The sequence below is a fragment of the Astyanax mexicanus genome, chromosome 6 (genome assembly GCF_023375975.1).
Source record: "Astyanax mexicanus isolate ESR-SI-001 chromosome 6, AstMex3_surface, whole genome shotgun sequence".
NCBI classification, from domain to species: domain Eukaryota; kingdom Metazoa; phylum Chordata; class Actinopteri; order Characiformes; family Acestrorhamphidae; genus Astyanax; species Astyanax mexicanus.
The window spans coordinates 30,447,366-30,460,965 of record NC_064413.1 but is presented as its reverse complement, the minus strand read 5'-3'; the positions used below and the strand labels follow the sequence as shown (position 1 = coordinate 30,460,965).

The 13,600-nt window shown below is 36.9% G+C and overlaps 1 protein-coding gene across 2 annotated transcripts; it reads left to right on the top strand.

Annotated features, from left to right (window-relative positions):
- Positions 1-367: 367 nt before the first annotated feature.
- Positions 368-12,847, top strand: ebag9 (estrogen receptor binding site associated antigen 9). Of its 2 annotated transcripts, none has more exons than XM_015606469.3 (7): positions 368-658; positions 1,244-1,337; positions 4,087-4,165; positions 5,579-5,737; positions 5,843-5,950; positions 8,610-8,701; positions 10,517-12,847. In XM_015606469.3, exons 2-7 carry the CDS (start codon positions 1,255-1,257, stop codon positions 10,632-10,634), a joined length of 639 nt encoding a protein of 212 aa, XP_015461955.1. In that variant the 5' UTR covers positions 368-658; positions 1,244-1,254; the 3' UTR covers positions 10,635-12,847. The 2 variants fall into 2 exon arrangements, with proteins under 2 accessions (XP_015461955.1, XP_022529446.1); XM_022673725.2 differs by having other exon boundaries at positions 368-754.
- Positions 12,848-13,600: the final 753 nt, after the last annotated feature.

Here is a 13,600-nt window from a genome sequence, read left to right as displayed (position 1 = left end):
AATAGGGGTGATTATATTTATATATCTATTTTTCATTGCTCACTTATTGTGACTTTTATTATTATCACCTGTCATTTACAAATTTGTAACATTCAGACAAATAATGACAGCGGTTTGATTAATGCACCCAAGAAGAACAAAATTGCCGAAACATTTAAAAAAAATGCATGCGCACTGGTATTAAGAAGCACATTTTGATGGGTAGCACAACTCGACAGATCACCGGCAGGAAGCGTTTCCTTATTCATAACGGCGGCTCCGCCCAAAAGTCGCCTTACTATAGACCAACAGATCTTCAAGTCATGTCCACCGGAAGATGAGCTGTTTTAGGCGGGTTGTGTTTTCGGTGGAGATGAGCAGGAGATCAGCGGGCGTGTGGAGCGCTGAGGGGACGCTGTGAGGAAGGGACGATGGCTGGTTCAGTGCTCAGTGAGAGACGGACGGATCTGCCCGCTGAATGCTGTGCCACGTCTGACAGCTCCTATCGAAAATGAGTCTCATTAGTCGTTTAATTTCGTTGCCAAAGGAGAGTTATACAGCCAGCATTACCTGTCTCTGACTGAGCAGCCGGAGGGACGCTGTGTGGCTCGTTTTTTAGCATCTGGCTAGCTCGCCGTGCTATGATCTCAGAGAGAGCAGCTGGGATTGCCTCAGCCTGGTCAGTTCTGTCGGCTAACGGGAGCTAGGCTAACTGGATAACAGTGATACACAGGCCTGCACTGTGCAGCACTGTAATTTAATATAGTGGTACAGGGTATGTGTTTTAAACTAAACAGTTTCAGAGATCCACACATTCTTAAAGCCCTGTTAGCTAAGCTAAAAAGCTTATAGAGAAGCTCAGCACTGTTGTTTAGCTAGCCTGCTAATTTTGACCTAGCAGCCTGTTTCTGCAGTTAGCTAACCTGCTAACTACAGCATTAGCTTAGCTAGTGAGCTGCGTATTGTTACTGTTATTATTATGATTATTAGCAACCTGTCATAGATAACGCTAGCAAACGTTAACCTAACGTTATTATTTCTCAAATGAGTGCTGTCCTTTTTTAATAAACATTAGTGATTATGACTACTGCATTAGCATTTAGCTAACCTACCTTATTTATATAAACCTTATTTCCTCCCTCTCACAAGGTCGATTAAGGTTTACTTCTCTGTTTTTAAGACAGCTTACGCATTTTTTTACTGGATTCTGTACATATGCATGTATGCAACCTAACGTTTTATACCTCTTTCTTATTTTTTTCAGACGTTCTCAACATGGCCATCACCCAGTTTCGCCTGTTCAAGATCTGTACTTGCTTAGCAACCATCCTTTCTTTCTTTAAAAGGTTGATATGCAGGTAAGTCTCTGTTTTTTAATGCGTCCACTAATTAGTAGTGTCATCCAGTGTCTGTTATTGTTGTACAAATTACTTCTTGCTTCAGTTACTCATTTAGCTACTTGTTTCACTTTTGGCTGAAGCATTTTGAATGATTTGATATAAGGACATGCTTTAGTATTTTAAAATTGGAAGTCATTTAAAGCCCACATGGTGTATATTTGTGGCAGTGATTGATCTTCATCCTTGGCTGACAACATTCTACAGCTCTGAAAAAAAAGACTGAATCAGTTTCTCTGATTTTGCTATTTATAGGTATATGTTTGAGTAAAATGAACATTGTTGTTTTATTCTATAAACTATAGACAACATTTCTCACAAATTCCAAATAAAGATTTTGTTATTTAGAGCATTTATTTGCAGAAAATAAGAAATGTCTGAAATAACAAAGATGCAGAGCTTTCAGACCACAAATAATGCAAAGAAAGCACGTTTATGTTAATAAAGTTTTAAGAGTTTAGAAATCAATGTTTGGTGGAACACCCCTGGTTTTAATCACAATTTTCATGCATCTTGGCATGTTGGCATGTTCTCCATATTTAACTTTATAACTTTTATATTTAATTTTATATCCAGTGTTAAGACTGCAGAGCCAAATTTGTCATTGTTCAGTTATTACAGGCCATTTTGTATGTAGTTAAACTACCAAATGTGTTTTTGCTATCTCTGTTCTATTTGTTCTACTGTGTATTTAACTTGCTTATCCACTTTCTGTAATCTAAATCTAAAAGGCCTTTTATCTAAAAAGCAAACCACAAAAACTGCAAAACTAATTGTTGGCAATTTGTTTTTAAAAGTAGTGTTAACATAAAAAATATCACGCTGGGCAATGCTTATTCACACAGAATTGGATATAGTCAGTGTCCTCCAGGTGTGTTTTCACTTCCTTATAAAGTTTGGCAAAAAATGTGGTCTGACTTTCTGATGGGTCTCAGAAAAAGAATGGGATTTCCTTTCCATAACTACGTTGTTTTGTGCTTTATGATGTGAAGTGTAAAAACTTTCAGTGGCTAACTCTAAGGGGCATGGAAAAATGATTAATTATGTAAAATAAAAAGTCTGATCTGTTAAAGCTATTCTAATGTCATTTAAAAAAAGAGTATAGTGTATTTGCAAGGTACAGAAAGACTCTACACATTTCTAAAAATGCTCCTTCAAAGTGCTCCAAAAGCTATGTTCACATAGCAGCTAAATAAGATCCAAATGTTTTTTGTTAAATGTCACACAGGTGTGTTTTCTGTGTCAGTGAACAAAATGTCATTTGGGAGACTTTATGTATTATTGAAATTTGATATGTGGCAATGTGACAAAGCTGGAACAGCCAGATTGGAACTGATGAGACTTTTACGTCCAGGAGAAGGGTATTCTGCCCAGCTAACAAAATTGTTAATAGAATTTTCAGCTAACGTTGTACTTTGGGTTGTCATCAGGAAAAGGGAAGTCAGCAGTGGTGTGTGAGGTTTTCAGTGGTGGGATAGCGAGGTAACAGACCTAGAAAAATGTCAGTGTGTTTAAAATTAAACAAAGACACTAACCAAAAAGTTGGCCTTGTGCGCTTCCGAGTGTGTATTTTAACGAGCGGGGGTGTGGCACACCTATAGGAATGGACTCTGGCGATTGACTGTTGTACACATTAATTTCCATCAGTGGCACACCTGTGTTTTCCGGCGCCAAAAAAACAAAGCCAGAAATGTACTTGAACACACCTCACTTCCAGACCACCACCCCATAAGTGTAGATTTATAACTAAACAAGGCAGGAAAATAGACTGTTGATGGGGTGTAAGATGGCAAAGGGCCTTGTGACTCACCTTGCACAGGGTGTACGATAGGGCCCTAGGGGTGTTAACTGTTCAGACTAATGACTGTATCAGACAAATGTAGGATTTCCATATTTTGAAGACTGTGAGTGCTCAGATTTGGTGGGAAATTCAGATTTGGGCACTTATCCCTGAGGTGAAAGCATAGCCATGGTAGGGATGCACAATACTGGAAAAACTGACATTGCTGTATTTGTTTCTATAGATACTGCAATATAAAAAAACGCATGAGTCAATAATTTAACATGACATTATCAATGCACTCTGTACTTAATTGAAGACTAATGTAACATAAATGATATTGGACAGATATATTCTGCCTCTGGTCATGGAAAATAAAAGCAGTGTATGTTTTCCAGTTATTTGATTCAATTCAATACTGTATGTCTTGTGATGTGACTATTGCACATGCACACACTATGTTGAAGATGCTGAATGGCTTGCCATTTAAGAGTTTGAATATTCTTTTAAAGGTCAAAGGAAGTATAATTTTATGTATTAATTTTATGTAATTTATATTAAACCAGCCTGAAGGTTCTTTACATCTCTATGGCAGACATGATCCTTTATGGAACCAAAAGTGGTTGTTTTATAGCATCACTCAAAAAAAAAAAACATTCTAGTAGCTTTCCTATTAAGAGTATGTTAATAGTTTGAATTAATGTAATTGTTTGCAGCTCACAATTGCTATGTATTTGCGCAGGGTTTGTAACCTGAGCAGTTTAACTAAGTCTGAAACAACAGAATAAAGCTGAAAAAATAGTATGCAAAATTTGTGTCTAAAGTGTGCAAATTTTTGTTGAAAAACATGCATTGATAGTCATCCTGTAAGAATTGCTTGCTCTGTTTTTTCCGCTTTTTAATTACTTTTTATCTTTTTCTTTTTAACAGGACCGGTAGGTCACGAAAACTAAGTGGGGATCAGATCACTCTTCCTACAACTGTTGATTATTCATCTGTACCTAAACAGGTGACTTTCAGTGTAATTTTGCTTGCTTGTAGTGTATTTTATTGCTGTATGTATTTTCGAAATGCGACTCATTCTATGTAAGCTCACACAGCTCACTATTTTTAAGCTTCTAGATAGAATGAGATCAGAGAGGGCTTATAATGCTAATCTCAGGTATGCCTATAAATAAGTTTGCCTTTTCCATTGAAGCAGAGTTTAGTAATGAATGAGAACTGAAAGTATGGAGCTGAGGAACTTTAGTAGGCCACTCTAGAGGGTAGGGGTGTGCCATATCATATCGTACGCAATAATATCGCCAATATTTTTAAATATCGTGAACGATATTATACCCTAAAAATATCGTGCCATATCATCCACCCCCACTTATTACATCAGGGTACTACTTTTTTCACACCGTTTTCATTTTCCATTATGTATCTACTAGAGACAGATTATGTCTGCCCAGTATCATTTATTTTACTTTAATCCTGGTTACATGGAGATATTTAGAGTGCATTATAAGTCATCATGACATTCTGGATCATTGACTTCTGTTACAAATCTGATCAAATTCTTGTATTTTTTTTTTGCAATAATAAAATGTAATTTTCATTTTGTTGCCGTAGTGTATTCTTGAAAAAAAAGTATCGTTATCGCGATAATACTGTGAAATATCGTGATATTATTTGTTGTGCCATATCGCCCACCCCTACTAGAGGGTTAGTCTCAGGCATTATTAAGCTGTTTTTTCTTTATTCTTTTGACAATTGACATAGGAGCACAGTATTCCATGCTGTTGACAAAAATGTTATTCCCAAAATTGAAACAAAAATGCTTCCAAATGATGTGCTTAAACTAATTATTAAAACTGTGAGCGACTACCAACTCAGTGTTTTGTCTTCAAATCCAAGAAGGTAGCTAAGAATAACCGGAGTAGCATGCAAATGTCAGGTCAGGAAATGTTGGCCATTAACTACATGTATATTTTACATTTTGCCACCTTTTAACATTACATTAACTTAAATTAAATCAGTTATTTATAGTCCTGATTAAATTAAGGATTTCTTTTTTGTTTTTCTGAATTTTTTTGTTAGAAAGTAGACCAATTAAACTATACAATAGTTGCTGAGCAGCTATTCCAAAGCTCCCCATCAATACAGGCTGTATTTCCATAATATCCAATGAAATGTGAAAAAATACACACTTAAACAGTGTATACAATACTGTGCTCATATGTTGTTAAGGTAGAGCGTGTTTCTATAAATTGAATGTATCTTGAGTAAATAGTACAATCCCTTATAACCAGAAAAACCTGTCCCTAGGTTAAGTTTGCTTTAGAGACTGTACTAAAACTGAATAAGTGGATGCAGATTATTAGAGCGTAAGTTTGTTTCAGTGTTTCACGTGTGCAACTTTCTTGGATTTTTACTGTAGCCAGAGATTGAAGAGTGGAGTTCATGGGATGAAGAGGCCCCCACTAGTATAAAGATTGAGGGTGGTAATGGAGCTGTTCCACCCCAACCAAACCAAGAGGATGAGGAAGAGCCAGACTATTTTAAGGACATGGCTCCTACCATCAGGAAAACACAAAAAGTTGGTTAAAACTTGAGTCAAAAATCTGTTTTATGCTTTATCCACAAAATAGGTGTTAACTTCTGTCTTTAATGTTGTTTTATTTTATTTTTTACCTTTTATCAGATTGTCTTGAAGAAAAGGGAGCAGATGAATTTCTCTGCCCCTGATATTACTACAGGCTTCTCCAGCAGACTGGCTGCTGCTCAGGACATGTCCTTCATCCAACCTTCAGTAAGTGCTGTTCTATTGATGCACACACACACACACACACACACACACACACACACAGGTGATAGGAAAACTGGAGTAAAAATATTGATTGTATTTATTTACAGTGGTATCTGTCAAGGGGTGGGTGAATTAGACAGTTCTTAAAACTGACATCAACTGACAATCAAAGCATTTCCAGCATCTTAAGCAGGACTTGTGGGGTTTTCTGGTATGCAGTGGTCATTACCTACCAATAGTGGTCCAAAAATGAACCACTAATGAACCATTGACTTGGGTCATGGGCATCCAAGTTTCAAAGATGCAGTCCATTGAGGCCTCACCTCACAACCTATAGCGCTTAAAAGATCTCTGCTAACACCTTGGTGTAGGGCTGGGCGATATGGAAAAAAATCTTATTACGATATAGTTTTTCATATCAGCCGATATCGATATGTATCACGATATAAATCAAATCACTTTCTGTTACACTTAAAGGTTTCTATTTTTACTCAGAAGTGACAGAATAAGGGAGTTATGGACAAAATCACTAGCAGGCTCAGAGCCTTGTGGACAGACACTAGGATGTTAACATCTTGCCAGGTGGGTACAGCTTTTAAATTAATTTTAAAAAGGGGACAAATATATAAACTAAAAAATATGTAAGACCCTTTACATTATATGTCTGTTTAATTTAAATTGCAATAACACTTTATTTATTTTTATAAAATTATATTTAATCAAAAGATCATTCCCCTCCCTGAATGCAGGCAACTACATAAAGCAAAATACAAGAGTATATCACAGTGTTCATTTTGACAGGTGATTTTGATACAGTCTTAGTCTTTTCACTAAAATGTATAATAGTTTTAGTTACATTTTAGTCTATCGGATATTATTAGTTTTAGTCAGATTTCAGTCTAGTTTAATTTTGGTCATATAAAAAGTATGTATTACATATGTTTTACTGTTTTTCTATTTTCTATTTGTTGTAATTTTAGATAATTTACTGCTTATGTTTTTTTTTAAATAAGAGCCTTTAGTTTTTTTTTCATTTAAATTAAGCTAACATTTAAATATTTAAAAAAAAAAGTGGCCTATAATGGAGGTGGGAGGAATAAAGTCAAGTTTCTGAAATGATCCACTTCTACTGCAGTACAGATTTATACTAACATTACTGGCTTTCAGTAGACTAGACTTACATTACTTAAGTGTATTTAAAACTCCAGTTCAGTAACAGCAATGTTTAGCTCAGTTCAAATACAGCTAGACAGATTATATAATCTTCTGTATTTAGTAAAATATCCAGCATAACAGACTCTCTATCTGTTAAAAACTATAAAACACAAAGACAGAGGAGAATGCTGCCCTCAGGGTTTTCTAACAGAAACAGTGAGAGTTAGGAAAAAAGATGGAAAATGCTTCCTTTCTGTGTGTTTATATACTAACCCCTCACTCGTGCTGAAGTTAACCTTAATTTACACGAAACGTGGATTAACACGGCTAACGTGCGTTACCCATTAGTTTATTAGAATGTAAAAAGCAGTGAAAGCATCTTAGCTAATGATGACAGATTGCACAGATCCCTTTTACACCTAAACATCGCTAACTTTAAACTGGAGACAAGCTAATCTAACTAGCAGCAAACAGAGCAGCGTTTACCTGCCTTCAGAAATCTGAACAAGCTCACCTCTCTAAATATCTTGGAGACGCATGCCTCATATTTAAAAGGTGAGTTTTCCAGTGTAGCGCCGCTGAATAGTATAAATGAAGTTTATCCAGTAAATGGGAGAGAAGGAGCCGCTATGTGAGGAGTTCAGAGTGGAGGGGCTCGGGGGGTGGGGCGGAGGGGGATGGTGGAGAGGGGAGGGGAGGGGTTGTACTGGGCTGAGCAGCAGTTCAGCGTGCTGCCTGATCTCGTGCTGCGCCTTTTCACAACGCTACTTAAACGGGAAATAGAAAATTTAGTTTATCGAATTTCTCGCCCCGACTTATCGCGATATATAGTTTCCTCGATAACTATCGATATCGTTTTATCGCCCAGCACTACCTTGGTGGTAGATACTAAAATACACATTCATAGCCTTTTTATTTTACCAGCATGCACTACTAGTTTTAAACTATTCTTTGCATTAAAGAATATTTGTTTTGGAACCCTAAAGTTAGTTCTCAGCTGGAACCTTCATCATGAACTGAGAGCTATTGTGCAGCTCCCTCTGTTGACGGATTCTGTGACGTAGCCCAGGTTCCACTAAAACTGGTGCAAACGCAGGCCTGGTTACTGAAATGCACCAAGGTTATTTTAAGCCTGAACATAACCAGTTCCAGAAGCAGAGTTTTTGTAGAGTCCATATCTTAAATAGTCAGATCTGTTGGGATGAGACATAGTGAACATACTCAGAATTAGGCAGGTGGTGCTAATGTTGTGGCCGATCATTGTCTATGCTTCTAGAATCTACACTGAAATGAAAGTGAAAATGCACTATTGTATGTTGTATCTCAGTTTTTGCCATTTGTCACTTTTTGATATAAACTGAATGCAGTTGTTATCGAATCGAATCAAAATGGTGACAATTTAATTTGTAATTATTTTATCATTTATACAATTATATTTTCATGTACAATGCATTTATACATGAAAGTAATTTTCTTGGGAATCTGTGTGTTTGTGTGTGGCTTGCAGGCAGAGCTGGGGGACCTGGATAACTGGCAGGAGGATAATAATGCCTGGGAGGACGAGTCTGAAGCTGCGTGGGAGGCAGAAGAAGTGTTAAGGTTTGTCCAACATTACTCTTATTTATTATGTAGCACATGCAATATTTAACATATGTAATATATGTTTTTAAGTTATTTTAGTTTTTGTCGTCTTCTTTGCCAATTTTAAGATATTATTGTTTATTTATTTGTTTATTTATTTATTTATTTATTAAGTATGCCAGGCTTGTTTTAGGTTTGTTCACAACTTATAATGTTTAGGTCAGGGAACCGTGAGGTTCATTTTTAAAGTAGTTACTTCTGAAATACATCTGGCTTCTGTAACATGCTTCAAAATATTGGTTTGTACCTTCCTCTTTTGGCATGAGGATTGTGATTTGTACAAGGAATTCTGTAAAGTGGAATTGTGCATGCCCTTCTGACTCATTAAAATCTTCATGCAGGATCTTAATGCTTGTTTATTCCAGCATTTATTGACTTATTCCAGTCTTCCCTGCCTTATGGATGCAGGTTATTTGTATTTGGTATCTTAATTTACTATCTGACAGACAGATAAAGGCACCCATGTTAGTAATAGCCCATGAGTATTAACACAAGGTTTGGTGCATCAAAACATGTTATTGGAAATTTGATTCAGCCTATAGTTGATCAAAAATAGCAAATCAGGCTTCTGGCATGTCATCAATTTTAATTATGTTATAAAAGGAAGGGTTTCCAAAGGTTTGCTTAAAACTGCACAGTTGTACAAACAAGCGTTACTCAACCTTGGTCCTGGAGGTCCTGAATTTCCCTGTTGTAAAACACCCATGTTAACAAAAAAATAAGATGATTAGTTGGAGCAGGGAAAAATGAAAGTAAAAAAACACCAGATCATTATTCCTCCTCCTCCAAACTTTACTGTTGCCCACTATGCAATTTGGAAAATGGCATTGCCTGACATCCAAACCCATATTTCTTCATCAGACTGCAAGGTACTGAAGTGTAATTCATCACTATGGAGAACAGTATTTCCAGTACTCCAGAGTACAGTACAGGCGTGGTTTATGTCACTTCTGCAGACACTTGGCAGTGCACATAGTGATTTTAGGCTGTGTAGCTGTGCAGCTGCTCTGCCATGAAAATAGGGTTTGGAACTCTATAATTAGTCATGCAACAAAGAAAAGACATTTTTTATGTTGGAGTTTGCATGGTCTACTGGTTCTTGGCTGAGTAGCTGTTGCTCTTAAATGCTTCTGTTTTACAGTGACAGCAGGGAAGATCCAGCAGGGCATACATGTCACAAACGGACTTGTGTTCCCTGTTATAATGTGATTAAAACTAAGCTGATCAATAGAAGCACAATCAACTGCTGGTATTTGTTATGTGTAATTAGAAGATATGTACAGATCTATATGACCACATGATCTCAAAATTGCATGTGCAGGTGGAATATTGGGCAGATTAGATATTTCACTCCCTTTTTCCACTAGATGGCAGCATTTAAATAGACAGTACAATGCCGTAAAATAAAGCACACTTGATTCAACTCTTGTTAATCATCAAGGAAAGCTGGTCTGTTGGAGCAGGGGGAATACAAAAAAAGAGCTGGCCTTTGGGCACTCCTGAAATTACTACTTTCAGAAATTCCCTAATTACCTGCAGTAGAGGAGCCACATTTGTTTCCAAAAAGCAGCCATATTTGTTACAGAGGTGTGAGTAAGAAGAACCTTTTAAAGGTCTTAAGTGTCTTTACTTGTTGAAAATGTTACATACCCAATTTACAAGTGTAAATTTTTGTATTAAATCTTAAGTAATAACACTGTACAGTAAAACAGAACTATTTGAAATGTTATTTTGCTTTATTTGCTAATTATCACTATGGATGTCTGATTATAGACAGCAGAAGATGGCGGAGAGGGAAAAGCGTGCCATGGAACAACAGAGGAAAAAAATGGAAAAGGAAGCTCAAAGAATGATGAAGAAGGAGCAGAAGATTGCCGTCAAGCTTTCATAACATTTATAATGAGCGCTGGACACTCAAAAACCCAAATCATGCTCTGCCAGTACCTTTCGTCCTTTTTGTCCACACTGCAACACACTGTTTTTCTGTCTTTTTTTGCCATCAATTTTGCAGGCCCATTGACTTCAGATGAGAAATCATCTGAATCTTTTTCCCCCCTTCTCTGAATCTTTTCATCATTCAGGAGCATTGGGAATATGAGAGACTTGCAAAGTGACTTGGCAGTTTATAGTGTGGTTGTATTTATAAGACTTTAAGGAGAATGTCATGATTCTTTTATTTTTTTCTCTTGCCTTCATGAACGTTCTTTTGCATCTTTGTATGATACTGCGCTTCAAAACCCTCAAACACTGGAATTCTTTAAGGGGAAAATGTTTGTTTTCAATTGGGAGAGATGTAACGGTCCAAATAATTCATGACTTTATGCAACCCCTTCTTCCGCTTGCAAAATAAATGAATGGGGATTAGCCTGTTAGCACGTCCCTCTGTTTGTAATGCTGTAAATATAACTGTAATTAGGAGTCACTGCAGAAAGAGGCCTTATTTATGGCATGGACGTTCATAAAGGAATGGAGTTTGCCTTTCCCAACACCAAGGTCACCTGACAGATAAACTTAAAAGAAGCTGGAAGCCTGAGACTAAAAATGAGAGAGGCCTGCTTTGTGTGGTGTTTGCGATGAAACAGTGAGTGAATGTGAGTTTCGTGTGATTTGAGTGGCCACTCTCAAAGCCAGTGTTTAATTAGATGGAGGACTTAAACTGTTGGTCGTCATGGAAACATTTCCATGTTTTTTTTTTTAAAGACTGTCTGGAATGGCAACCAAAGCGACCTGTTTCCATTCACTGTAGTAATAGAAAGCAGCTGGTAATGAATTCATCACCTAGTCTGTATGTATGTAGCATCTTTTAAATTCATATAAGCCCCTAATAAAGCTTGACTAGATTCCGTTTTAATTTTTACTGGACTTTACTTGGATTTAGGAACAGCTTTGTTCAGACTTCCAGCCCAAATTCATTTTTTTTTTTTTTTTTGGACGCAGATTTATTTTTAACAGTCTGGATGGCCGGACACAACCTAAGATCTGCAAACTAGATCCAAATCACAGTTAGGGGTGGGTTGAAATGCGATAACAATCTGATTTGTTCAACTGTGTCTCAGTATGGACTAGGGCTGCAGCTTATGATTATTTTGGGAGTCAACTAATCTGTTGACTTTTTTTGATTAGTTGATTATTCAATGAATAATTCTGACAATGCTTTATCGCTTTAAAATTAAATAAACAGCTGAACGTGAGATTTAAATAGCCTTTAAATGCCCAGAATATGTTTCAATGTGGACAGTACTGATCTTTGTAAGTCTGTGTAAGTGTGAGTGAACCCTTTACCTCATTTCCATCAAGTTTCTGTCCCCAGCACTTTGTGTAGGGCGCTGGTGTTGTAAGTTAACAAATAGTTGCCACTGAAATTTGGAGGCAACATTTTTTAAAAATTAGCATCTACGATTATATTGACAAATCGGTGTGTATGGGCACTCTAATCGTATTTCAATGCCCCTTGAGCATAACAACATAAACAACAACCATATCAAATCCAGAATGATGGAAGTGTGGAGGTCATTAGCGCGCTAAAGGTTGGTAACACTGATCTCGTTACCACACCAGTCCATGCAGATACGATTGTGATGTCAAGACAGGCAGACAAAGTAACAAAATACATGGTATGCTTGTTCTGACACAACCATCCCTGCAACGTATATTATTTCTAAAACAGAGTGGTCTGGTAGGTTTGGCAGATTTATTTGCTTTCTACATTTTAACAGTATTTTATAACAGTGAACATAATATACCACAAACACAGAATTTACAGTACATCAACCTGCATTAAAAGTACTTTTTTTCCCCCACATGCTCTGTGCTATTACACATTCTCACCAGAGAGGTCTCTCAATCCCCAGAATTAACAGACTGTTGCTTTAAGTTGTTCCTCTAGTCAGGGTAGAATTTGTTCAAAGCTTTACTGCATAATGACCATTACTCTAAGAATGTGTTTAAGATGAAGTTTTTGAATGGATTGGGGAAGGCAGTAAAGTGCAATGGTCTGCATGTCCTTTTTTTCTCAAACATTGCTTCTGTTTTTTTTTTTTTTTGTTTTGCACACTGTCCTCCTTTACCTGTAATAAATGTTTGGAAAGCCATTCCTCAATTTAATCTTGGCCTGAAATGCCTGATTCTTTCAGGGTTTGAGTTTTTCCTATTTCCACTGTTCCTTTTTTAGCATGCCTGTCTTGACTTCAGTGCCTGCTTGCTAACTAGCTGACTAGTGCAATAAGATGTACTTAGTGCTGGTGTGGATCTGAAGGATGCTGCCTTAGTGAATTGTTGCAGAGGGAATTAAAAGCAGAATTCATTTTCATTTAATTTGCTTTGGTGATGAGTTTCTTGGAAATGATGACCAACTTATATCTATATTTTATATACAGATCAAGCATGACATTGTGACCACATATCATCCGTTATTTCAGCTTTACTGAGCATACAGGAGCACTGTCATTCTAAAATGACAGTAGCCTGTAGCCTTTCTGTTACTCTGCATTCTTTATTATCCTTATTTTACCCTGTTCCTCAATGGTCAGGACCCCACAGGACCAACACAGGGCAGGGATTATTTGGAGGGTGGGTCATTACCAGATGAGCTTCTGTCTCTGACTTTACATGTACAGGAGCTAGGTAAGAGTGAGTAATAAGAGTAGACTGAGTGTACACAGTGTTTAAAAACTCCAGCAGCACTGCTGTGCATGATCCACTCATACTGGAACAATACAAACTAATACACCCCCATGTCGGTATCATTGCAGTGCTGAGAATGACCCACTGCTCTGTGGTGGTCTTGACAATTAAAGCACAGGGTAAAAGAAGGATAATATAGAAGTAAATATAGAAATTTAATTAAAAAAAACTGAA